Genomic DNA, 24,668 nt, shown 5'->3' with positions numbered 1-24,668 from the left:
AGCCAAGAAACGAGAAGGAGACTTCTCGTTTCTTGGTACCATTCTGTACTTTTGCCGTTTAGGTTGTTTCATACTCAGTGCTGCCAACTTTTCATCAAGCTAAATAAATGACGGCTGTCGTAAATATCACCAACACCTAACCTTGCTATGGCAGACAAGAATAATGTAGCATAAGTGACAGCCTAAAAATGTTTACAACTACAAATAAGGTTTTAATTTTATTTATACATCTTCATACATAAAGTCTGGTTTTGTTTCTAACCTACACACTTCAGTTAGGAACCTAGAATAAGTCTCCATAAAGCAAATCTTTCTCACCATTTTTTTTTTTTCGTGGAGCATGTAATCTGCATTACTTGTCTAAATGAACCAAATAACAACAAAACAATTAGAATGTGTTTTATTGTAGTGTAGTGATTTATTTTAAACAAAAACATGTCATCCATGCATCCCGCCCTCGCCATAATGCGATCAGTTATTTTGGTTTAATCGAGGGTCATAATCTTTCATTAAACGCCAGATGTGAGGATCAAACCACAGAAAATGGAAATGTGGTGTAGTTGTATAAATTCTCTAGAAAATGTAAAACAACACAATGAAATTATCTGTGAGATCTGAGAATCTGTGTGATTATTTCCGTAAGTCATCAGGAATGCCAGAAATAAACCGATACGCCATGATAAAAGACACGGGTGTGACATGCTTTGTTTTCGTTTACAAAACGGACTTTGTAGGCGATGATGACATGGCAACATGTAGACATAAAATGGGGTTAACAAAGAGAAAAACTGACCCATAATGCACATTATGAACCTGTTATCTTAACATTTTTCGTTGTTGTCTGGTTTACTAATCTGATTATTTTAACAGCAGAATAAAAAACAAAGTCTACAATTCATTCAGTTTAAAGTACTGAAATTGTCCACAACAGGGGAAATCACCCAAACTGGGTTCATTTTTAACCCAGCAGTGTTTTTAACAAAGTTCTTCTTAATCCTGGAAATTTGCCACAATATTGGAAAAAAAAAAGAAAAAAAGAAAAAAAAAGACAGTTCTGTTTTCTGTAAGAGTGTCAAGCCGAATTTCCTCACTGTTTTAATAAACTTGATTTTGATCGCATTTAGTAGCGCACATGAACACGCTGCTTGTTTTCAGACCGTAGTGAAAAGGCTCGACACAACGTAGTCTGCCGCCGCTCCGTCGATGAGGCCCGATCCGTTGTTGTGGATGAACCAGCAGGGAACATTGTCGCCGTTCTTCACGTCTCTTCTGAAGTCTCTCTGCCAGCCTCTGTGTGGATCCAGGAGGACAGGTCGGCATCGCATTCAGACGTTTACGACAACCAGCTCCGCTCTCTTCACTTACCTGGTCACGTTCAGCTGGTGTCCTTTTGCAAACATGGTGGCGTCTGGTTTCTCTGGAGATTCCCCGGGACGTAAATCTGTCACCTCGTACTCAATCCCGTGGTAAAACTGGCCTGAAGGACGGATTAAAGCAAGCATATTTATTTTTCAAACAACACAAGGTAAGTAAATTTAAATCTGGTCGATATTCCCTGGTTCTAATCTTGTCAGAAAATCTTTTTTTTGTTATTTTGACTATTTCATTTTCTGCAAATAAACACTAAACTTCTGCTTGAAATTTCAGAAACATGTCAGTAAAAGAACAATGTTAATTTTACTCAAACAAATACCTATAAAAAATGAAATTAGAGAAACTGATTAGTTTAAGTGGTCTCTTAATTTTTTCCAGAGCTGTATCCATCATGCCGTACCTAGCAAGCCATGAACAGAAGGGGACAGCAGGTGGGTGTCCAGGGTGTAGAAACCCAGGTAGTCCCGGTGGTAGGGGTGCTTCTTCCACACTTTGTGGAGCAGGATCACAAACTTAACGGAGTCCTTTAGCGTTACAGTCAGGCTGCCATCTTTAGTGACCACAACATCCACGCTGGAACACAACATAACAAAGACGGTCACAATTAACATAATCTGAAGAACGCTTTTAAAGTTTTCCCTTAGCACAACGGTTTTCCTTTTGATGGGAAACAAAAAAACATGTTTTTTTTGTTTGTTTTTTTTACAGCAGAAACGGTAGGTTGAAAAAGAATTAACATCCCTGTTTTTGCCTGGATTAACCCAACTGGACCTACTTCAATGCTAGTCTCCTGGGAGGAAACAAACAGACGATTAGGTAGACATGGGTGACGAAAAACAGGATTTGGTGGAGCTGATCAAACTAAAGTCAAACTATAGTTTTTGTTTAAAACATGCAACTAAACCAGGCACAAGTTGCTATAAAGTCAGCAGTTCAAGGAGCTCAGCGTACTCCGAGTTCCTGGTGTGAAAACAATAAACTGCTTCAACTCACTTGGGTCCTTTGAGAGAGCCTGTATCCGTCCACAGCAGCTTGGCGTCTTTACCGTCCTGCGAAACTGAGATATACTGAGTGGTCACCAGCAGACTGACGCCCAAAGTCTGGTGGACGATGCCGAAACGCCAAAAATAGGTGTTAATTTTCCCATCAGGAGGAATCTTCTTGTCTCCTATGATCTGACCGTTGACAAAAACACCTGAGGAGAGATGATGGGAATCAGTGCAGAAAGGATGGAAAGGTCAAACTTTGGAGGGGCGGGCTGTTTGAAACTGGTTTGCCAACCTGCTTCTGGATCACGGACCAGATTGAAAATGGTTCCCGGTGCGTTGTTGATGTTGAAGCACAGAGAGTCGTTTCTCCCAGGAAGCTCTATAATGAAGTGGGGATCTCCATCCACTGCAGCACAGACAGTGGCAGGAACAATTAAAATCGATAAAAGGAGTGAGAGCTCGGGATTTTCTTAAGCTCGGTTCTGTCGTTAACATCTCTAATTATTACAAAGCCGAATTAGCTTATCCTAGCAGCTAAAGCTAACAGACGATAGGAGAGACCAAGATCAAAACAAACTTCTGCTGCTTTTAATGCAAGTTTGCATTAAAGTGTCACTTAGCATTAAGTTGCATTAAATCCTACATTAAAAGTCAATTAAAAGAGTCAAATTTGCATTAAAAGTGTCATTATTTACCAAATGGTATTTCATGACAACAGTCATAAGCATTCATACAGACTCCTTCATGTTCATAACATGTATTATGTCATGTTTATGACAGTGTTATGTCAGTTTTATGCTCACCCCTTCAAATAAAGTGTTACCAAAATTTCTCTGTCAGCAAGAAAACAAATATTTCAAACAAGAAACCTAAGAAATCGCAACGAATCAACATTCAGACAAACCTTCTTATAGATTAGATAATACATAAGCAATATAACCGTCTTCATCCTTCTTTAATGTCTTCGGGGATGAAATGTACTTACCCAAATACACTGGAGAAGGTGCATACTGTACTGGGGCAGGGATGAAATGCGATGCACCTCGTGAGTATGCTGTACGTTGAAATACAAGTAAAAAAATAATAATAATTTAATAAATCACTGAAACTCGGTAGTTGTTTTTTTTTTATCTTTATTTTAGAAAAGGATCGTCTCACCCATTGGTCTCAGTCTTTCTGCTTGCTGTCTTTGCTCTGTGAAAAAAGATTAAACAACGGGCAACTTAACACATGTTGTACCAAAAAAAATCCGGTTAAAGATGTTAATGATGCATATTATTATTAACATGTTTGCTCCTTTCAAATACGTATGCTTAACTCTACACCAAAAGGTTGACCGGATAAATTGGAGGGGAGGAAAACTTCTTTTTTTTTTTTTACCTTCAGTCAGTTTGTCCGCAATGAGAGGGCTGTCTGTGCCGTCTTCTGTTTCGGGCTTGGTCACCACCATGGAGGTGAGAGGAGTGACAAAGCTGTACTGCAGAGACATTTCCAGGGCCTTGGCTGTGGCATTGGCCTTTTCATCCGCTGTACCAGTCTTACTGTGATAAGAAAAAGAAAAAAATAAACATTTGTTGCCATCAAAATTGTGTTTTTATTTAGCAATGGCTGACAAATACAATTTAATCAGTACTGCTCAAGACACAACCAGCAAGGAAAACCAGGATTAAACATGTCGACATCTTTTCTCAGCAAGTGGATTTCTCGTGAAAGGCCAAAACCGCATTGGATGTCATTACAACTCAAGTAGCAGTCACAAAGAAATGAGCCCAGATGAGTGCAGAAAGTAATTTATGTCTATTAAGGTGGAATAGTGCAGTTCATTTGGATATTTGGCACCAAACTATGTTCATCTGTGGGGACACAGAACCCATCTCCTTCCTCGATGGAGTGCCGGCTGAGGATTTGCATTTCTGTTTACACTTGTGGGAATTTTTAGCCAAGAACGAGCCAGATTCTCTTCTCTTCCTGATTTCTTTTGACTTGAAACACCTCAAACGCCCCCAGCTCTTGGTGGTGTGGCATCATGTCACTCAAATGTTGTGAAAAAACTGATCAAAAGCTTCCAAAAGCCAGACATCATCATCTGGGCGTTCCTCCCTTGTTGGAAGGTAATTTTAGTCATCTCAATGTTTTGGAGAAAGTTATAATGAATCCTCCTTACTCTGCTGCTTTAGAAATTGACGTAGCTTTGATGAAAAAAATGACTTGGATTGTATATAAAAAAAAAGCTCTTTTTAACCAGCAGATGAAAATGTCTGGTTTCCCTCGTAATATCCTCAATTTAATTGGAAGAGTTTCCTTGTGAATCTGGACTAGTTGGGGTTGCTACTGACATTCAGAGCAGATTTTATGCCAATAGGTCTCAAATTGATGCGTTCGGTACTTCATTTTCTTTCTTATCGCTTTTTATACCAGAGGTCGCAACAGACCTTTTCTCCAGGAGCTGTTGGATGGTGAGGTAAGCCCACAGACGCTCGGTGAAATCTCCAAAGATGTAAGTCTCATCCGGGTACATCACGTTCCAGTCAAAAACACTGGCCTGGCCTTGCACTTTGTAGTTATCTTCAAACTACAGAGGAAAGAAAAGTTACTCTAAATGGGACAGACGAAGACCCATCGAAACCCTTTGACATTTTGTTATGTAGTGTTTATTTCTTACGCCTTGGCCAAGGACTTCCACCAGGAAGTTGTCCAGGTCGTTGTCCGTCAACCGACCCGCCACCACAATCTCCGAGCCGTTGAACAACTGAGGGAAGTGAGAGGTGGTCACGTAGTCGACTGCATTGTCTGGATATACCAGGTCCACCTCTAACAGCAGCGGGCTGGCCACTTCTTCATAGAAATCCTGCAAAAGATTTCAGAAAAGATTTCAGTTGATTCCATTTTTGCATCCCACCCCAAAAACGTCAGATTCGTTTCAGCCACGCAGAACTCAAACGCTCAAACGCTTCACCTGGAGCTGCAGGGTTGCGTCCGAAGCTTCAAAGATCCTGCGAGCCAGTCCTTTGTTCTCTTTGCTCATCACATCCAGGAAGTTGTAGTCCACGTCGTTTCCGAATCCGAGACAGAACAGAGACATGTTTCCCCCAACGGCAGAACGCACGTTCTCCTGGATCTTTCGGATGTCAGACACGCCTTCGGATGCACACGCAAAAAGTGTTATGATAAATACAAAGTACAAAGTACCATCTCACAATATGATGCCTAGTAAAAGTGTTCGAAGCCCTTTAAGCCATATTACAACCACAAGCTTCTTTGTGGTTTATTGGGATTTTATGTGCTAGAGATACTCAACGACTTGTGTGTATATATTGGTTTACAATAGGCAACCTAGATTAATTCACACACACATTAAAACACTCCAGATATAAAGATTCATATTCAATGTAAAACATTAGAAGAAGAAAGATAAAATATATAAACAGGAGCTACAAAGCAGGTAGAGTGAAGTTGGTCAACAGTGATACTGATTTGGACGGAGTTGCAGGGCGAGCGCAAAGACGCTTAAGAGTTAGAATGAAATGGTTTAAAACAAAGCACATTTGTGTGTTGAAATGGCCCAGTCAAAGTAGGTGTGGCATGACTTGAAAACTGCCACACATTGACGGTCCGCAACCGTTCTGATTGGGTTGTGGATATTTTACAAGGAATTGAGAACGTTTTAGTTTCTAGATACGTGAAGGTTATCGAAACGCATCCAAAAAGACTTCCAGCTCTGCTGGCACAGAGGCGACCAAAAGAGGGGGCTGAGAGGGGCCCGGGGCTCCCCTGGAAAAAATTACCCACCTCTAGAGAATCATGCTCAGTTCATACAAAGGCACACAGAGTCATGCTCTCCTCGACTCTGTGTGAAATCAATATGTGTTTGCATTTATTTGTAAAGATACATACAGAACTGTATATTATTTCCTTCTATTTTATGCTTAAAATCTCAGTCTGTCTCTTAAAATTTCAAGCCAAATCAGGTTATACGATGCAAATTTGTGAAAAAGGTTTAAGAGACGTGAACACTTTTGGAAGCCGCTGTATGGAAACACTTACCAGAGTTTGGCATTCCATCAGTCAGTAAGATGATCATGTCGACGCTTCTCTCAGGGAGCCGGTTCGCCTGTCTGTCTCTCTTCAGCATTTCTACTCCATCCAGCACTGCCTGGTTAATATCAGTAGCTTGGCAAAATAAAGCAAAATAGGCAAACTGTCAATTGTTTAACTCGGTAATTAAATGCAGGAAGTGTGACACATTAAACTTTTTTGTTGTCTTGACCTCCATTGTCTCGGATTGACCTGGCGTAGTTCTTTGCTTCGGCCACGTTTTCTTTGGTCGCTTTGGTGAGAGACTCCTTCCAAGACAGAATGGCGGAGTCGAACTGGATGAGAGCGAAGTGGTCGTCTTCATGGAGGTCCTCCAAAATGGCCACCAGTGCATCTCGGGTCTGCAAAAGTTCTGGGATCAAAACGTACCCCTGCCAGCACTGAAGCAGCAGCTTTCATGATCACAGTCGTGGTCATAAATTTACATACACTGACAGAATTTTTTTTTTTTTTCCTTGGACATTTTTCAGAGAAGATGTATGATAAAAAAAAACACAAACATTCTTTCTCATGTGGTCAGTAGTTTGGTGAAGCGACTGCGTTTAGTCTTTTCAAATCAATAATGACACCAGGAACTACCCAAATGACTCTGATCAAAAGTTTACATTCCCTTTGTGATTTATGACCTTCAAAACATGCACATAAGTCGACACAAACGTTGCTACTGAAGGTAACCGTCCTCACATGTGATGTGTTTGGTTTAAATCATCAATTTCAGCAACAACTGCAAGAACGATTGTTTGGGATACAAATAAAAGCCCATAGACGCCTTCAGCTGAAGCGAGCAACTCTGGAAAAAAAAGCGGCGTGGCTGTGGAGCCGCTTGAAGAAAAATGGACTGCCTGGTTGAATCACCAGAAGAAAGCCATTAATATGCAAATGCCACAAAGTATCCTTCTTACAAAGCACCAAGGAGTGATGAGACCAAACCTGAACTGTTTAGCCAAACAGTTCAGGTTTGGTTCAAACAGTGCTGTATTTGGAGAGGAGACAACAAGGCCTACAATGAACACCATTCCTACTGTGAAGCACGGAGGTGGGTCACTGGTGTTTTGGGATGTGTGAGCTACAGAGACTCAGGGAACTTAATCACAATTGATCACAGGATGAATGCAGTCTGTCATCAGGAAGTACTGGAGGAGGATTTTCACTCATCAGCCCCGGAAGCTGCGACGTCTTCGGACGTTCAAACATGACAACGTCTCAAAACACAAGGCCAAGTCGACCCGTCGTTGGCTACAGCAGAACAAAGTGAAGGTTCTGGAGTGGCCAACTCAGTCGAGATCTCGACACATTCATGCAAGACAAACCAAGAATTTACAGAAACCGGAGGTTTTGTAGCACCTTCAAATTGGGCCACCTTTATCACGTCATCTCAAAATTCTTCCATCGAGCTGCGGACAATGTTTTTTGCCAGGGAAGCACTGAGAAGTAGTTCCTATATGAAAAGCTTGGCAGTTCCACCAGGTGTTTGCTACTTGAAGGAGCTGAGTGGGGGGCAGGGGGTCACACCCAGAATGGCTATAAGAGGGAAATCAAAAGATTTCTTAAACATGCATGAAAGAATCAAAAACAGCACTCCAGGCATGTTTATATATATTGATGCAATACAATGTAAAGCTAAAAATAATTTGACTTCATATAACACTGCCCCTTTTTTAAACGGAGCGAAACACGGTATCAACAGCTGGTGTATGTGAGCTTTAAATCAGGTCATTTGCCCCCCCTCCATGTTTCTGTTGTCGTTATGAGAGGAACACAGCTGTTTGACAATGACAAATAAAATGGCTGCCCCAAGAGTCTGAAGAGTTTTCACCTGCGCCATCTTTGTGCCGCTCATCGACCCGCTCCTGTCGATAACAAACACCACATTCTTAGGCACCCTGGGCAGGTCAGGGGGCGCAAAGAAGTGCACAAAGTAGCCGTTCACAATCTAGACGGAAACAGAGTCACAACTTGCATTAAATGGCCGAATATATGCAAGCCAAACAAACAACATGACTCAACTGTGATTTGAGATCGTAGCGCACCTGAATGTCCCCGACGCTCTCCTGTCTGTTCACGTCATACTTGATGATGAAATCGCCGTCTATCAGCGTCCCGTCGCAGCCTGGACACTTCCTCTGCTGCTCCACGGTTGGAGAGAAGGAGATGTGAGCCTGACGAGAAAAAAAGACAAGTGAGAGATCTGTGTTGAATATTAAACAAGAAGGAAAAACGAAAGTCATTCAAAGAGTCAAAACGACAAAGAGAGAGGCACCTTCTTTTCCAGGACTGTTTTCTCCACTAGGGGGAGCAGCTCGTTGGAGAGGAAAGTGGCGTGGGCATCAACGTGAGACAGGCCCTGAGGCTCATAGATGTTGGTCGAAATCTGTTTCCGGGAGAGACCCCGGTGACTACGTTTATCGAATCATAAGGAGGCAGCAGGAAATGAAAATGAATCATCTGGCGACTCACCTGGAACTGCTCGACCAGACTTTTGGGTTTGACTCGGATCAGAATCTCATACTGGCCGAGTTTTCTCTGAAGGAGCTCCTCGTAGGTCAGGATGAAAGTCACGTTGCTTTCAGCTGCAATGTTGACCGACACAGAAAACTTCTCCATCTTCCTCCCAGAAGCCCTGCAGTTAAAAAAAAAAACAACACACACACATGGGTATCTCTTTCTGCTCCCTAAGCTAGATCAGCAGGTGGCTTTTAAAGAACGTCAGTTTTGCAAGAAATTGGTTTGTGTCTCTGTTGACTCACTTGACCAGTCCCGCCGTCTGTCCGGACGAAACGGCTTTCTCATATTGTTTCTTAGCTTTCTCCTTCTCCTTCACATTTCCAACGTACACCTTCCCTTCAATTTCCCTGAGTAGCACAAACACAAAAGACAATGCAAGAAATATGTGTTGCTTTGCTTCACTGCAAAAACACAAAACCTTACCAAGTAATTTTCATCTTCTTTCTAGTCTAAATATCTTTCTGCATTTGAAATATGACAAATTAACTTACAAGTAACTTTTCAGCAAGACGTAGGAGCTTGTTTTAAGTCAATAATTCCTAAATAGTGATGGAAAAAGTCTCCTTGTACTATTGACAGATTATTTCATTCATAACAAGACATTTTCTCCATGTTATAAATTAAATAATCTTTCAATGGAACAAGAACTTTTTCTTGACTATTAAGGAATTAAAACAAGCTCCTACGTCTTGCCAAGAAATTGCTCATAAGTTAGTGTTGCTGAGATATTTAGACTAGAAACTAGACCCGAAAAACTTAGTCTGAGATAAAACAGAAACCGAAATCTAGCTTACATGCTGAAATTTGTGATGAAGGCAGACTTTGGGAGCTCCACGTCGAAAAAGATTTCCTTTGACGTGTTGGCTTTGTTCAGGGCCACCGAGGTCATGACGGTGTGGGCGAAGCGGTTCGTCACGGTGCAGTCCACCGTCACGCTGAGCACTTCCACCTGTGTACGGGAGGCAAGGAGCAAGGGAGACTAGTCATCCAAAAATTAAATGTAAGCATTCATATTGTTGACATTGGAATGATAAATTCTTTCTTTTGTTTGTTCGCCTGAGAAACTATGTGCAAGAGAGTCTGTGAGCTCTTTTGTCACAAACTCCATTGGATTGCATTGGGAGTCGATGGGGGAAAAACACAAAATAGCACAACATTAGGAAGTGGAAGGAAAGTAACATGGCTTTCCATGTTTTCTAAGAAAAAAGTCTGAAAAGTGTGGATTGCTTATGTCTTCGGGCCTTATGCCTTACACTGATACTTCTAAATTAAATCCAACGTAATCCTTTATCTTATGGATTCACACACTTCTTAAAATATTGTCCACTTTTTGTATAGTTAAAAAATATTGCCTTTTAAATAAGCCAAGGATGACAGGAAGTCACAAATTTGGCACGGGTCATGCTCTGGTGACCTTGAACGCACCGACCCCACAGTGATGCATGGTGGTGGAAGCATCATAATGTGGGACGCTTTTCTTGGCTCTGCTTATGGGAGGATGGATGGAGCTAAGTACAGGGCCATCCCGGAATAAAATCTAATAGCGGAATGGTTTCGCTCAAAGTGTAATCCATTGTGTTAGATTGGCCTAGTTCAAGTCCACCATGAAGCCGGCTAAAAATCTGAGGTAAGACTGTAAAGCACGTTTTTAAGCAGACGTTTTACATCCAGTCTGACTAAACTTGAGCTATTTCACAAGGAAGAATGGCAACAAAAAATACCTGCAAAGCTGTAATGTCATGAAAAGATTGTTTCAACAAACTCTAGAGGACTGAATACGCGGACACGCCACACGTTTCAGATTTTTATGAGTAAAATAACTGAAAAATCACATATTCTTTCTGTTTCTCTTCTCTATTGTTGTGTGTTGGTCTGTCAGAGAAGTCTCAATAAATCACATTGAAGTCTGGGCGGAATGGTGAAAAAGTGAGGAAAGGTTCAGGTAAATGAATGAATACTTGTACAATGCACTTTGGTATTGACTAACATGTCAAAGAGTTCCAGTTTGAGCTCTTGTGTGCAAACAAAACTTGGCAAACGGTTTCGATAATCTTAAGTTGACAAACACAGTAAACACACACACAAAAAAAGCTAATTTCAATCGACACAGTCGCAGTTTTTATCCTCTGTGCGGATTCAGGACAAGGACAAGAACAAGAACAAGGTAAGTACAACATGAAGTGCAGCTTTTGGAAGCAGGACTAATGATTACTAACTTGAACCAAACTCTTGCTTCCAGATGCCGTTTTTACACAAAGTGACGACACACCGGCACCTTTCTGACACGCTTCTGTTCGTCATGAGCTCATCTTTTAACGTAGTTATTTTGGACAGAAGGTTGCTGCAAAATTTCATGCAGTTTCCACGATGCAGATGCCACACACATCGTAGCTAGGAAACGGTGTTTAGGAGACATTACGTCACCTCTTACACCCTGGGAGTGTTGTTATGAGTCTGCAACTTCTCACTGAGAATAATGACGACAACCAACTCACTGGGTTTTTTTCCAAAAAATACAATTATTTGCATTAGTTTTTGCTTTATCTCACATAAATATCTACATTTGCTTAAAGTAGATATTTAAAAGGGACCACGGCTTTTACAGAAGACTTTCTTTCATACTAAATGTAATAAATAAATAAGTAAAGAAAGAAAGAAAGTCTGGACTTTGACTGGGTCATCCCAACACATGAACATTCCTTGATACTTCAAGCCTGGCACACATTGAAGTTTGAGGTTGCAACTTGAATAAACGCCAAAAAGTTAAAGGGTCTCCTGTCGTTGACAGAACACATAATGAGCTTACCATTGCCTCGTTTGTACTTCGTTTCTGCAACAAAGGGAGCAAACAGAAAAACAAGACAGGGAATTTAGATTTAAACATTGCAAAATTGCAACAATTACCTTCCAGCTGAAATTCTTGTGTTAATTAGTGCAATAAATTACAACTTATTTCCCCTCCAGAAGAACTTTAAGTTCTGCATGCCTAAGTATGATTCGGTCATAGCAATGTTGATTAAATTACTGAAACTTAATATTATTATATCCACCAACGTAAATTAAATTCTGCACGCTTAAGTATGATTTGGTCAAATGAATTAAATGAATACATTATATTCACCAACATAAAAAAAAAAAAAACTGTTTCAGCCAAGCACCTGAAGCACTTTGGTGGCTCCCGTCATTTCCTGTAACACAAATGTGTTGCCAAAAAATAAGAGGAGAAAAAAATTTGGGTGATTCATACGCTACTTCAGCTTGTAAGATAATATATATATATATATATAGTTTTATATTCCGCTTAATAGATAACGCAGACTTTGAAACTAATTCATATAACGGCACCAATCAACTACACCTGAAAGTTTCGAGTTACCTCCGGAGCCTCATCGTCCTCGAAGATGACCAGCGCTCCAGATGTTGGGTTGGCGAGCCAGAGGCAGCCGCAGCCCCACAGCAGCAGCAGCAGCAGCCGGACACCCAACGGACCAGACATGACCAAACACCCAACAAACACTGACTCGCTTCAGAGCTGAGGGGAGGGAAAATAAAGTCCTCTCTGCTCCGGTAGGAGGGACGGAGGGGGCGGGTGAGCTGACCCTTAACTGTTGATCAGAAGATCTGGGCTCAGCTGGCTGGAGACCTGGAGGTACAAACACGGTACTTATAAAGCTGAAAGAAGAAGAAGGAGAAGAAAAAAGAAAAAAAAAGGTGTGGATTTCTGAATGCTTCCACTCAAACTCAACCTGTGACTAAACTTACATTTGGCAAAAAGAAAAACAAAACAAAAAAAAAGAAAACAAACAAAAAAAAAAGTAAATGAAACTAGCTAGAAAGCTGTAGCTGAAAAATATAGAAGAAAAACAATACACACACTAACAATTATGACTTTATTTAGTGTATGAGATAAGTGTGTGATGTAACTAACACATCCATGCCGCGCCACAGTGAGGTATCTGTGCTGCAGCTCGGTTATCCCTGCAAAAACAAGGTGAGTGAGTGCTATGTTGAAATACTGTGTACTTTGTCCCACCCCCATGTTTTATGTCTGCCAATTTCCGGCACTGGAAATAAACATCAAACAATTTAAGTCGAAAATATAATCATCACTCTGTGCAAATTACCGCTTAAGACTTTGAGTATCGGTGTGCTTCTTGCACACCTTAAAACATAACCAAACTGTTTTCTTGCCATAGCTCCAAAGCAAGCTCTGTGTGACTTTCGAGCTGGAACTCTGATTTTCTGAGAGCTGTATCTGTATTTGAACTGGCAAAGGGCTCTGTTTTTCATCTGGCGAGTCAGTTTCATAGCACGGTGTGTCTCTGTTGACACTAGTTTCCCAAATTCATTAAGCGGTGAATTTGGGGAAACTCACCCAAATAACACGGCAGAAATAACAGCTGCCGTGTTATTTTACAATTTTTATGGGTTTTACGATTGAAGCAAAAATGAAACTAAAAAGAAAAAAAAAGAATGAATAAATACACTTCTGTGTTCCCCTTCATCACCAGGAATCTCGTCACTGCTGTACGTTCGAGTGCTAAGGCTAATTGCGAGGTTGCTGTCGAGAAAATGTTTCCTCCGTATTGGCAGTGTGTTGCGTTGCACACACTGAAACAAAAAGGGCCTTTTTGTTCCGGAGCAGGCTCAGCTCACCATCCACCCAACACTCCCACTTACAGCAACATTACCTCAGATAGGCCCACTCGAAGCAAAACACAGACATTATCAACTCTTTTGACTAATGATACGGAGTCAAAGTGTGTCTGGCAAACTGGTTTGCTATCTAAATCCAAAAGTGCTTGAAGAGTTGCTATAACGTGTTTTTTCTGCGATTCAAAAGCCTGCAATGTACATTTTTAGAATATCACCCCTCTTCTGCTTGAGGATATCTGCGTAGTCTCATGAGGTTGGTCAATCTGCTCTAGCACAGACCTCTACAGTGTCACATAAACACCAGGGGAGACTATCAAGGTATTTCTTCCTCACTCCACAACTTATCAAATCTGCCCTCTTTGGCATTCAAGAACAACTCCCTTTAATACACAAATGGCTCCACAGAATCCTTGGTGCATAAGAACCAAATATTCACACCTGTAGTCCAATCAAGTTTCCTTTTCCGACCAGAACCTATGAAATCCACTGTTAGTCAGAGCAGACTTGACAGGTTTGGTCTTCATGCTTAGGGGGTAAGGTTCTTTAAACCTTTATTTGCTCACTGTGCAGAGAATATAAAGCTTCTGACAGCATAGTCTGGCAGCTAAATGGACACCTACGTGCAAAAAAAAAAGCATTGGTTTTATACATTTTTTGCATTTATATTGGTTTTAAAAAACAAACCGTGTCTTTTAATCAAAACTGTTCAGTTGTGTTGTTCAAGTAACACGGTTATTAAAAATTTAGAGAAAATTTTGAAAAAGCACATAACAGTAAAAAATATTTTGGAAATTCAAACGTTTTCAATACGTTTGAACAAAGGAAAGAATATTTATTCGAACAGATGGGCAAATACAAAAAAGTACAACATAACAAACATCCACATCAAAATACAATGTCAGAGCAAAACTAGCTTATTCGTCCCCCTTAAGCTTCACAAATATACACTTTACATTTACCACCGTCCTGTTAATGACTGTGAAAGCGACATTTTTTTTTTTTTTTTTTTTACTTCGGTGACTATTTGCCGAACACACTGGCTGAAGGATCCTTCGGAGCAGCAGGCTGAGCAAGAACCGTCTCTGTGCCCGTCCTGACGCCACTGAACACAGATGGAGCCACCTTCCCCATACGCTCTGAACACAGGAAAACAGACATTATTAAAAACAAGTACCTAAACCCAGCGACTGCCCACCGCAATTAAACACAATGACGACTATAGAAAATAAAAAAATGCTACTGTTACACTCATATTTGATGGAATCATTCTATTGCCACATCTCCCTGGTGGTCTAGTGGTTAGGATTCGGCGCTCTCACCGCCGCGGCCCGGGTTCGATTCCCGGTCAGGGAACTTCTTTCTTTTTTTTTCTTCATTTTGTTAGTTTTATTCTGACAAATATATATGGATATATATATGGATATTCTCAGTTTAACGACACTAAGGCATACACAAATTAATCTATCTACAGTACTTTATTTCCACTTTTCCACTTTCACAAGTTAATGTTTCATACTGCTCATTTCTCACTGTCTTGTCTTGATCTTTAAGCTTTACAGGCAAACTTTGTACAAAACAAACACTGTACACTTTTTGGACCAAGCACTTGTCTAAGAGAGGAATAGCTATTTTTTTTAAGTTTTTTTTTAAAGACTGCACTAATTTCCTGATGTTTCAGTGTCAGAGTGAAACTACTTTATTGAAAGACGGTACTTACCACACTCCACCATGACCTCATAGGTCTTACTTTTGACCTCGCCCTTCAGGCCCAGTTTACTGCGAGCTCCTTTCAAGTCCTCCTCCTTTATCGGTGGCCGCTTCTTCTTTTTCACCTCGCCTGACTAAATAGTGCAACAGCAAGAACGTAATGTTGAATTCTGTAGGGAAGCAAGAGCCTGCAAAACAAACAAAACATCTGACATAACCTACCTGTGACATGGTTATTACTGCTTCAAGAGTTTGCTCTGATGGGCTGATTGTTGTTTTGCTGTGTGTGTGCCTTCTCTGCTAGCAAGCCTGACATTATATATAGTCCTGGTCCTCACCCAGTGAGTCAGGCAGACCCTCCAAACATTGTTGTCAGTGTGTATTATTAGGAGTGACGTGACGGATGGTACAGCTGGAATGGGTCTCCCAAAAGGCTCACAGGCCGACAGCTGATTATTCGAGACGCGACTGGAACGGAAAAGAAAAAAAAAACGAAGAGGATTCGCCGCCGCCCAGGATCACTTCCTTGCTTCAGAGGGATTCCCACAACTTGATCTAATCCACGATTAATTCCATTTTGGGTGTGGGAGTTTGTGAAAAGCACGTCCAGACGGTTGACACAGGAACCAACAAAATGGGGGCTTAACTGTTGGAACAGTTTTAAGGGAAAATTTACCAGCTTTCAGATTACATTTACAGGCGGCGAGGGTATAGTTTTACGAACGTTATTTGTACGTATGAAACGGGTTTTAATGATTGTGTAAGTCAAAGCTTAAAAAGGAAAAAGACTGAGCAAACTGTTCGAATAATATTAGTAATTACTCCAGTCAGTATTTTATGGTATAAAGGTGTCGCCCATACGACGTTGGGCAAACTGACTCAATGCTTTTTTTAAATTACACACTTGATGCGGCAATGTGACAGAACGGAAAATGAGCACACATTCACATCGTCACCTTCCTAAAATAATGGCTCAAGTCATTTTTTGCCAGAAGTGATTTTTTAAAATTTTCTTTGCCTCATTCATTTTTCAGCCATAGAAAAGGGGGTAATATCTTTTTCATTTTGTTTACAAAAATTACTTTTATCAAAAAAAAAAATTACAGGTCTTTTTTTTTTTTTTTTAGAAATGTGGTGATATGTCAAACAGTAGTTCTGGATTAAATAAAGAGTTCAGTTTTTTTCCTCAACTAATTTGAAATCATTACTTATATTTATATCCATTTGGTTTATTTATGTAGGACCTAAGAGGTGAGGTTTCTCCTTCATTGGGGTTTTGCTTGGATAAAAATGTTAAAATAAGTAAATAAATAATAAACATCAGGAGATCATACATAATACCTGATGTTACATCTCTTAATATGTACGTTGATTCACATCTTTACATCTTTTATTATTAGATGACTTGGATCCGTACTGGAGGGAGAGAAAATCCCAAATGGTACAAATCTCATTAAAAACCTGAGAGATTAAATGTTAAAGTAGTGAAATCCAATAAGGAAGCACCAGATACATTTAGTGTTATAGTTAGTAGAGACTCTAAGCCCCTATCAACACTCTATAGTTAGTTGTAATGCATCCCTTTTATTCCCATTTACAGTCTATTTAAGTTACAAATAACCATGTTTATCTCAGCTGTACATTTAAGTTCATCACATTTTACAATGCAGGCATAGATATCAAAGTGCTTTTTGGTTATTAAACATAAAAACCTTGTTTATGACAATAATATAAAATAAATACAAAAAAGACCAAAATCTTAAAGCAGAAGAATAACTAAATTCACTACCTTTATTTTCTTTATGATAAATCACTTGTCCTTTAATTGTCTTATGATTTAAGCGTTTAAAATATCGCAGGAGTATGAGAAGAGCTGCAGAGACACACCGACTGCTGCGAAGGGGTTTCTGCCTTCAAATTTGTCTCTTTGTGCCAAAGTAAATTAATGAAAACATGACAAGCAAAGAAGTCTTCACAGTTTATGTAACTTAGTTTACTGTTAATGAGAACCAGAGGTCATTTCATCGCACGCTTGAAGCTGTAGGTATATTTGAATATATACACCACCGTCCACACACACACACACACACACACACACACACACACACACACGCACCTTTCTCTCAGCTGTCTGGTCCACACTCATAATTTACAGTTTAGAGGTCAGAGTAAGTCACATTCTGAACATCAGAGCTCGCCAGGTGTTGCTTCATGCTTGAAGATCTGAAGCTCCGTTTGCAGGCAAAAAAAAAATAAAATAAAAAGTACTAACAGGTGCAGGTCACTTCGCCTCCTTTGTCATTTCGTACTTGTGCAGTTTTGTACCCCAAACAAAATGAAAAAAAAAAGTTGCCATTAATTCGCACACGCAATACAAACGCTTTGTGTCTGCTTTTGCAATAGATGATTTTAAGTAATTTTCTGCTTTATATGTTTAGTCCAATATGAGAAAGCATGGTTATACAACTTTGATACAAATGTAATGCCAGGAGGCTGCTCTTAGTTCAAAGTTTCTACATGTTTTTCCAAGAGAAAAATGCAGGCTCAATTTCATTCCATTTAAAAATATCAAGTACTAAAGTTGACTACGGCAGAAACTAGAGAAAGCACAGATTGACGAGGAGAAGAAAGATGGAAGGAAGGAAAAAGAAAATAAAAAGGGATTCAGAATAAAGTTCAAAATTATCTAATGTTTCCCCCAAATTCACTCTTTTTTCTCCCCCCGTACTTATTATCCAGGTCTGGAAAATACAGAAATAAAACAGTGTACTTTTTGAGATTGTGCAAGAGCTATCTTATCAGTTTGTTGAGAGGGTAAGAAGCTGTCAATTTGCCCAAACAAAGATCAGAATGAACAACATCAAAAGAAAAGAGGACCTCAAACTGTCTTAATAAACTCCACATATTTAAAAATACCTGACAACCACAAAACAAACACACACACACACAAAAAACCCTACTTGATGTGCCAACCGTACGTGGGTGTAATAGGTTTTGGAAGGGACAAAGGGGCAAGGCGTGGGTCAGAAACCCGACTACGAATTGGTAAAGGAGGGAACTGACCTGCAGTCCGTACAAACAAACTCCACACACCAAAGGACAAAACAAAGACAAGAAAAAAGAAAAAAAGAAGTTATGAATGTGCAAAAAAAGTAGCTCCTCTATAAAGTCTCTGCAGGAATGAAAAACACTTTGGAGGCAAGCAGAGTCATCTCTTTGGCCCAAAAAAATGCAAATCGAAATATTAAACAAACAAACAAAAATTCAAAAACACAAAGGAACAAAACTGATAACAAACCCAAACAAATGAGAGTGCTTCATTAAATGTCTGACAGACTGAGTCGGCACTGGAAAGCTCTTCACAGTCCTCGTTTGTTAGACTCACGTGAATTAACAAACTCCCTTTGACAAAAGTAAGATCACACAGAAGGTACAGTGATTAAGTTTGTTACTGTGCTGGAAGGGAGAAAGAGTGTCCACACCTTCACTCACAGGTATGGTTTATACACCGCAGGCCATGATGGTACCAATACAACAAACAGACGAAGCTGAAGTGAAGGTCGCATCAGAGCTTCAAATATGTAAGGAACACGTTAAGGAAGGAAATGTAATTGATATCACAGATTGGTTAGTTTGGATATCTGTCTCTCGAAGCCACCAACTGAAATGATTCGAGACGCACGAGTCCAGTCAGGAAATTAGTGTCATTTGTCTCCCATTACACAAATATTAGCACTTTGTTCTAGAACAGGTTCTTTTTCTGATCCATCTACAAACACAACAGTTCTCTCAAAGTGCAAAGTCGACATGCAGCAATTATCCAAAAGTAAACCTGCGAGGAAAAAAAACAAAGTGTGTTTCGGCGTCCCAAGTCAAAAACGTTTATTTTTTTTGCGTACCAATCCTCTGGGAACGATCAGGGAAGGAAACTCCAAGTACGGTGTCGTCTTTGAAGAGAACCAAAAGCTGTTGTGGTTTGCGGAGGTACAGAAATGTAGGCGGACTTGAGGAGAAGAGAACAGCTTTTAGACATAAAGGCGGCCGAGCTCATCAAACGGGAATCCCCATTCGAAGCTTTTTCTTTTTCACCGTCTTCAGACCGGTGAGTCGACGGACGTCGTCTTCATCCGACTCGTCCATCTCATCGTCTGCTGAGAAAAGGATCTAAGGAACATCAAGAAAAGGTAGGTTGGAAAAGTTTCAAGACAATTCCAAATCTGAATATACCGGACTGGGTTTCTTGTTGCAACCATTGCGTTGCATTCACACCAAACGCAAACTTACATGCATTACATGGAGGTGTGTCAGAATCGCTCTAGCTGTTCTTTTCTGTTGCCGACCTATTGTCCAGCTCAAAATGCTCCAAACGGTTCGAATCGTGTTGGCCCTTCGAATGCGACTTTGAATGTAAACCAGATGCACCTGATGCTCAAAACACGTTTGGTGTGAACGCATCATTAGAAAGTTAAGGATTGTAACCACTCAATCAGTGCAGATAAGATTCTAAGCAGTTTTTCACAGCGCTAACAGGGATCATTGCAACCTGTGGCTCTGGAGCTGCATTCAGTTCCTTAGAATGTGGCTTTTAATAATTTTGTCCAAAGATTTTAAAGAATCAAGTAATATTTAAAAATGTGAAGGTAAATAATAATAATAATTTTTAAAAAAGACTAGCTTCGGCAGTTTTTCTAGGCATTTCCATGCGATATATGAATAACAGTTTCGCAAGGAATGATGCTAGTGGTGTTTTGTTTTTGTTAATGGGTTGCAAACTACATACTTTTTTGGTATGGTTTATGCATTAAACCTAAACAACAAAACTTTACTGTATAATTTGGATTTTTAAAATAAAGAACAAAAATGTTATTTTCGCTCATTTTGACTTATGAAGGTTTTAAAGCTCTAAAAACATTTTGTTTGGACTCAAGACAAAAAATGTCTCTTAGGGACAGAGAGGTTGCTGACCCAGGTCAACCCTTTGGACATGACATGAATAGGTTAAAAGTTCATTGGTCATAAATTTCAGCAAGCTGAGAGGGGCTGACAGCCAATTTTAAATCACAAAAAAAGAACACAGAAAAACTAAGAACAAAAGCAGCAAAGGTAAAAAATAAATAACACTGCTGCTAGCTAGTTGTTTTTGTTATGTGATTTCAATATATTGACCATATTATATATAACAAATTCTTCATATCTGAAGAATTTGTTCCAACAACAGAAACAAGATGTGTGTAAAAGTGTTCGATTTATTTCTTCAGACAGCCCCCAAGTGGCAGAGTCATGTTATAACTTGTAGAAGGCATTCAGAAAAAACATGACACAACCCAACCCAAACACATCTGCTAGAGACTAAATAACCAAAGTTTACCATTAGGACAGAAAAACTACCAAAGTCTTCAACAGACAGCGTAGGCTGTACTTCTTGAGGAAGTCTGTTGTTGAGATCATCATCTCTTCTGCAGTCGCCTGTTGGGGTAGCAGCATCAGAACCAATGACCTAAAAAGGCTCGACAACCTGATACAGAAGTGCTGGTTCTGTTCTGGAGACAGCTCCGGTGATTAAAATAACCTTTTTTGATTTTATACAAAAATCAAGAAAATTATTAACAATCCTGAGCATCCTATTCTTGAGACAGTCATAGAAAAACAGAGTGTCTTCACTCAGAGGCCTCTTCAAGTTTGCTGTAAAACAGACTGCTACAGGAGATCCTTCCTGCCTATAACCATCACTGTCTACAACAACTCTTAAGAGCCTTGAATAATATGAGTAATAAGAACATTTGATTTCCCCCTTTGACATCATTAAGCGTGTAAATTTTTTGACATAAAACAGTGGTGATGCCAAAAATGTAAAAACCTGATTTGAGTTCAGAGATCCCAGATCAAACCACAGTGCTGACTTCCACTACACTCACTGTCCCTGGTAATCCACAGGTTTGGGTTGTGAGCCCTCAACCCTGATCCCTGGGTTTGATTATTAATCAAGAAAATGTCGTTATGTTTTCATCTCATAAGCCTTATAACAAATAAAAAATATGCACAACCCAATAACATTCACAATACTGACTAATCACATAATACTTGACTCCTAAATCTTTATAAGAGGAAATAAACTTGTAAATAAGCTTGTAAATCAAATGGCCAGGTTTTTTTTCCAAATGCCTAAATATACATTTTGTACATTTTTTAGAATAATCCTACTCAGTTTCACATTCCTTCAGCTGCATACAGCTGACTAAACATGCTGGAGCTCTGCTTTGGTTGCCAGGTAACGGGGTTAGGGTTTCTATGTGAGGGGAAAGGCTTGCCTGGGGTTGCTAGGCAACAGTGCAGTGTATGTGACTAAAAATTCAGGAGATTTTTGAAACTGCTCATTTTCCAGACACCAAAAACATTAACATATTGCCAAGAAACAGCTTTGTGTTTTATTTTAAACACTTGGGCAGCTTTTAGAAGTAGTTAAGACCCAAACGAAAGCCACTGCTGCTGAATTTCCCCACATTGGGAAAATAAAGAACATATCTATTCCTCATCATACTATAAAGAGTTACTTGAACTCAGTTCAATATTAAAGAGCCATTTTTTTCTTTTAGATGTTCATATTCAGAAGCACATGGTGCTACAATCCACCAGAATACCATGGTGGAAAAAAGAAAAAGCATCGAGCCAGCCAGGAGTTGAACCTAGAATCTTCTGATCCGTAGTCAGACGCGTTATCCATTGCGCCACTGGCCCTCACAATACATACAGAGCAAAGCTTCCTTCACAGCTCATCTGTGCCAGCACAGCCCATGACCCAACCCCCACATTTGCACTCAAAGGCTTGCTCCAAGGGCAGCAGCAGAGAGGCAAGGAAGTGAAAAAACCCACAAAGCTGGCATTTGTTTGTGCTGCTTCAGGCAAGTGCTACTTTGTAAACTGAAACTGTTTTACAATAAAGTGAAAAAGCAGAGAGGAATTACTCTCTTTAAGAACTTAAGAAAACAAATCATACACAAAATCTGAAGTTCTTACAAGGCATGATCCAAACTCCAGACATTATGGCACAGTCAGCCACACCAAATCTATAAAGACTTTTCTACAATCTGCAGGGACTGAACAAAAATAGTCAGATAGCTAAAACCTGAACGTTTGAAGGGTTTCTTGTAAGTCGAAAAGGAGAGGTACTTTTTTTTTTTTTTAAGAGGTTGGTTATAACTTCCCATTTCAGTCTTACCTCTGATTCTGAGTCATCGTGAGAAAGCGCTCGTCTGTAGCGAACTTTGCTGTTCCCACGCGAGTCCTCTTCCCTCTCCTCAAGCTTTGCTTTTGTCCTGTGCTTCTTCATTAGGAAATTATCAACCACCCAAAACATAAGGGCCTAAACCAAACAATGCACCCAACAACAAAGTGTTATCTGCATGAACTGACTGAGGTTGTGTGACTTTACAAGCATCAGCGGACTTACATTGACGAAGAATGGAACGATGAGCATGACAATGGCCAGCTCCAGGTCAGGATTCTTTATGGGATTAAGGAGAGCCAGCTGGGACACAAGCACACAGTAAAACACACGGTCATAATGCTGCATAGAACCACCTCGCTGCGTCTCCAACATGGTTTATGTCAAACTGTTAACAGGGCTATCTTTCTCTATAAACAGGCCAGATATGCCAGAAATAAAATACCATTTAAGTGATTTCTGAAGACAATTGTTTGCACTGGAAATTATTTAGAGGAATCAAACTCAAAAGAATGTTGAACCCCTTGCATCATTTTCTTATTAATACACAATAATCCACTGCCTTGTGTTGGTTTATCACAAAAATCACAATGAAATAAAATTAAGTTTGTTGTTGTCTTGTAAAAACATTACCCGAACATGTAGGAAAAGGTGTGGAAAAAATAAAAGAATTTTTTTACCTTCTTCCACTGGGGGATAAGTAGGAACAACATCATGAGAACTTTCTCGACCATCACGATGAGGATGTAGAGGATGCATTGGCCCAACCATGCAGTGCACTGCACTGGCTCTCCTACACAGACAGGAATGCAAACCATAAGAAAATTAAAAGATTGAAAAAAGGAATTTAATTCATATTTAATTAAAAAAATAACATGCGACAATAAAATAACATGCGACAAGTCAGTGTTTATTTTCTGATGCATTAACTCGTTGCAAAGTTACATTTAGTGTGAGAATGTAAGAGCCTACTGCCCTCTAGTGGACGTAAGAGGTATATGAAGAGCCTTCTACTCTTGACAGACAAACACACGTTGGCCTCACCATATTCTCCAAAACGCAGAGAATCCCACTGCTTCCATTCAACAACAGCACTGACAGCCTTCACGCCTGCATATATGAGCAACATGCCCAGAGAGGCATCCAACAAGAAGTTAATGAGGTATCTGGAAAAGAAGACAAAGGGAAAACATGTTAGAAACCTCCTTGCAGAGTTAGAGGAGTAAAAATCATAAATCTTAAAATTCTTTGGAGATGCGTTGCCAGAAAAATACCCACAGGGAGCAGGGATCCTCCTCCGTAAGGTCTGACAAATACACGTTAGCAAAGTGGATGAAGAGCATCCCAATTGCTTGCTTTGAGGTGTCCAGGAACCTGAATCCAGATGGCCGAGTTAGTTCCAGGGTTCGCAAAAAAACATTAGCGTTAATCAGCTCACTTGACTTACCAAATCTTCCAGGGTCTCCTTTCATGTTTGGGCTCTCTGAAGCGTTTTACTGTAAAGAACAGAGCGCCACAGAGATGGCGGTTATTTTTAAGGATTTTTATTTTTTTTAAATCAACTATTTTCAGCTTTTATGCTTTATGAACTGAAAGGAAGAAATATGTGTCTATCAGGTCAAAAAAAGGGAACAGACTGGTTCCTGAAATCTTTAAAAAGGCATTAGCGAACTAAAACAAATTTTATATTTCCCTATGATAGCCTGTAGTAGAATAAACAACAGCTGATGATGGAGAGACAAAACAAGATTACAATGTTTTAAAGCAAATGAGGAGAGGGGTTATGCGAACAGGCTCACTACCAATAGCAACGAGACATCCAACACAAGTCAAGCTCCTCCCTCTCTTCACAATAGCCACTTGTTTTGCAGAACTGTTTTGTTTGTCTCTGAGGACAAATAGAAAAAAATAAAAAAAAGAAAGAAAGAAAAAAGTTGTAAATCACAAACTGAATACAAAGTAGCAATGTCAAAAAAAGGTTTTGAAAATCTATAACCAAGGGTTAATGGTGTCTTTTTAGTGTGAAGAGACTGCAAACGATGACCTCGATTTGTGACGTCAACTGTGACTTCAGACCAAACACACCCTGCAATGTGCAGCCGGATGTGATGTGAACGCAA

General features: G+C 39.8%; 2 protein-coding genes and 2 non-coding genes across 8 annotated transcripts in view; 1 reads left to right on the top strand and 3 right to left on the bottom strand.

The window, feature by feature from the left end:
• Positions 1-397: 397 nt before the first annotated feature.
• Positions 398-12,508, bottom strand: LOC103145768 (inter-alpha-trypsin inhibitor heavy chain H3-like). Of its 2 annotated transcripts, XM_007563346.2 has the most exons (22): positions 12,340-12,508; positions 12,122-12,151; positions 11,770-11,793; positions 9,758-9,912; positions 9,206-9,310; positions 8,916-9,078; positions 8,719-8,829; positions 8,489-8,617; positions 8,275-8,391; positions 6,631-6,799; positions 6,408-6,533; positions 5,320-5,501; positions 5,026-5,211; positions 4,796-4,935; positions 3,744-3,904; positions 3,522-3,557; positions 3,349-3,417; positions 2,656-2,769; positions 2,368-2,569; positions 1,775-1,947; positions 1,366-1,477; positions 398-1,290 (listed from the first exon to the last, which is right to left on the bottom strand). In XM_007563346.2, exons 1-22 carry the CDS (start codon positions 12,457-12,459, stop codon positions 1,152-1,154), a joined length of 2,763 nt encoding a protein of 920 aa, XP_007563408.1. In that variant the 5' UTR covers positions 12,460-12,508; the 3' UTR covers positions 398-1,151. The 2 variants fall into 2 exon arrangements, with proteins under 2 accessions (XP_007563408.1, XP_007563409.1); XM_007563347.2 differs by lacking the exon at positions 12,122-12,151.
• Positions 12,509-14,402: 1,894 nt separating this feature from the next.
• stimate (STIM activating enhance) overlaps positions 14,403-24,668 on the bottom strand; it is a 12,111-nt gene continuing 1,845 nt past the window's right edge. For 2 of the 4 annotated variants that reach the window (XM_007563343.2, XM_007563342.2), the window contains exons 3-9: positions 23,996-24,044; positions 23,827-23,922; positions 23,593-23,714; positions 23,229-23,341; positions 22,774-22,851; positions 22,543-22,686; positions 17,292-19,490 (exon numbers count right to left, since the gene is read on the bottom strand). In XM_007563343.2, the coding sequence (XP_007563405.1) occupies positions 19,377-19,490; positions 22,543-22,686; positions 22,774-22,851; positions 23,229-23,341; positions 23,593-23,714; positions 23,827-23,922; positions 23,996-24,044 (716 nt within the window). In that variant the 3' untranslated portion in view covers positions 17,292-19,376. Of the gene's footprint in view, positions 14,756-15,336; positions 15,461-15,548; positions 15,660-17,291; positions 19,491-22,542; positions 22,687-22,773; positions 22,852-23,228; positions 23,342-23,592; positions 23,715-23,826; positions 23,923-23,995; positions 24,045-24,668 lie in introns of those variants that run through there. The other 2 variants (XM_007563345.2, XM_007563344.2) reach the window with 2 other exon arrangements.
• Positions 14,901-14,972, top strand: trnae-cuc (transfer RNA glutamic acid (anticodon CUC)). Its single transcript has one exon. It is a non-coding gene; the product is annotated as a tRNA-Glu (tRNA).
• trnar-acg (transfer RNA arginine (anticodon ACG)) lies at positions 21,989-22,061 on the bottom strand. The gene has a single exon. It is a non-coding gene; the product is annotated as a tRNA-Arg (tRNA).

Source organism: Poecilia formosa, unplaced genomic scaffold (assembly GCF_000485575.1).
Source record: "Poecilia formosa unplaced genomic scaffold, Poecilia_formosa-5.1.2 Scaffold147, whole genome shotgun sequence".
NCBI classification, from domain to species: domain Eukaryota; kingdom Metazoa; phylum Chordata; class Actinopteri; order Cyprinodontiformes; family Poeciliidae; genus Poecilia; species Poecilia formosa.
The sequence above is the reverse complement of the archived record's forward strand: the minus strand, read 5'-3'. Positions and strand labels throughout refer to the sequence as shown.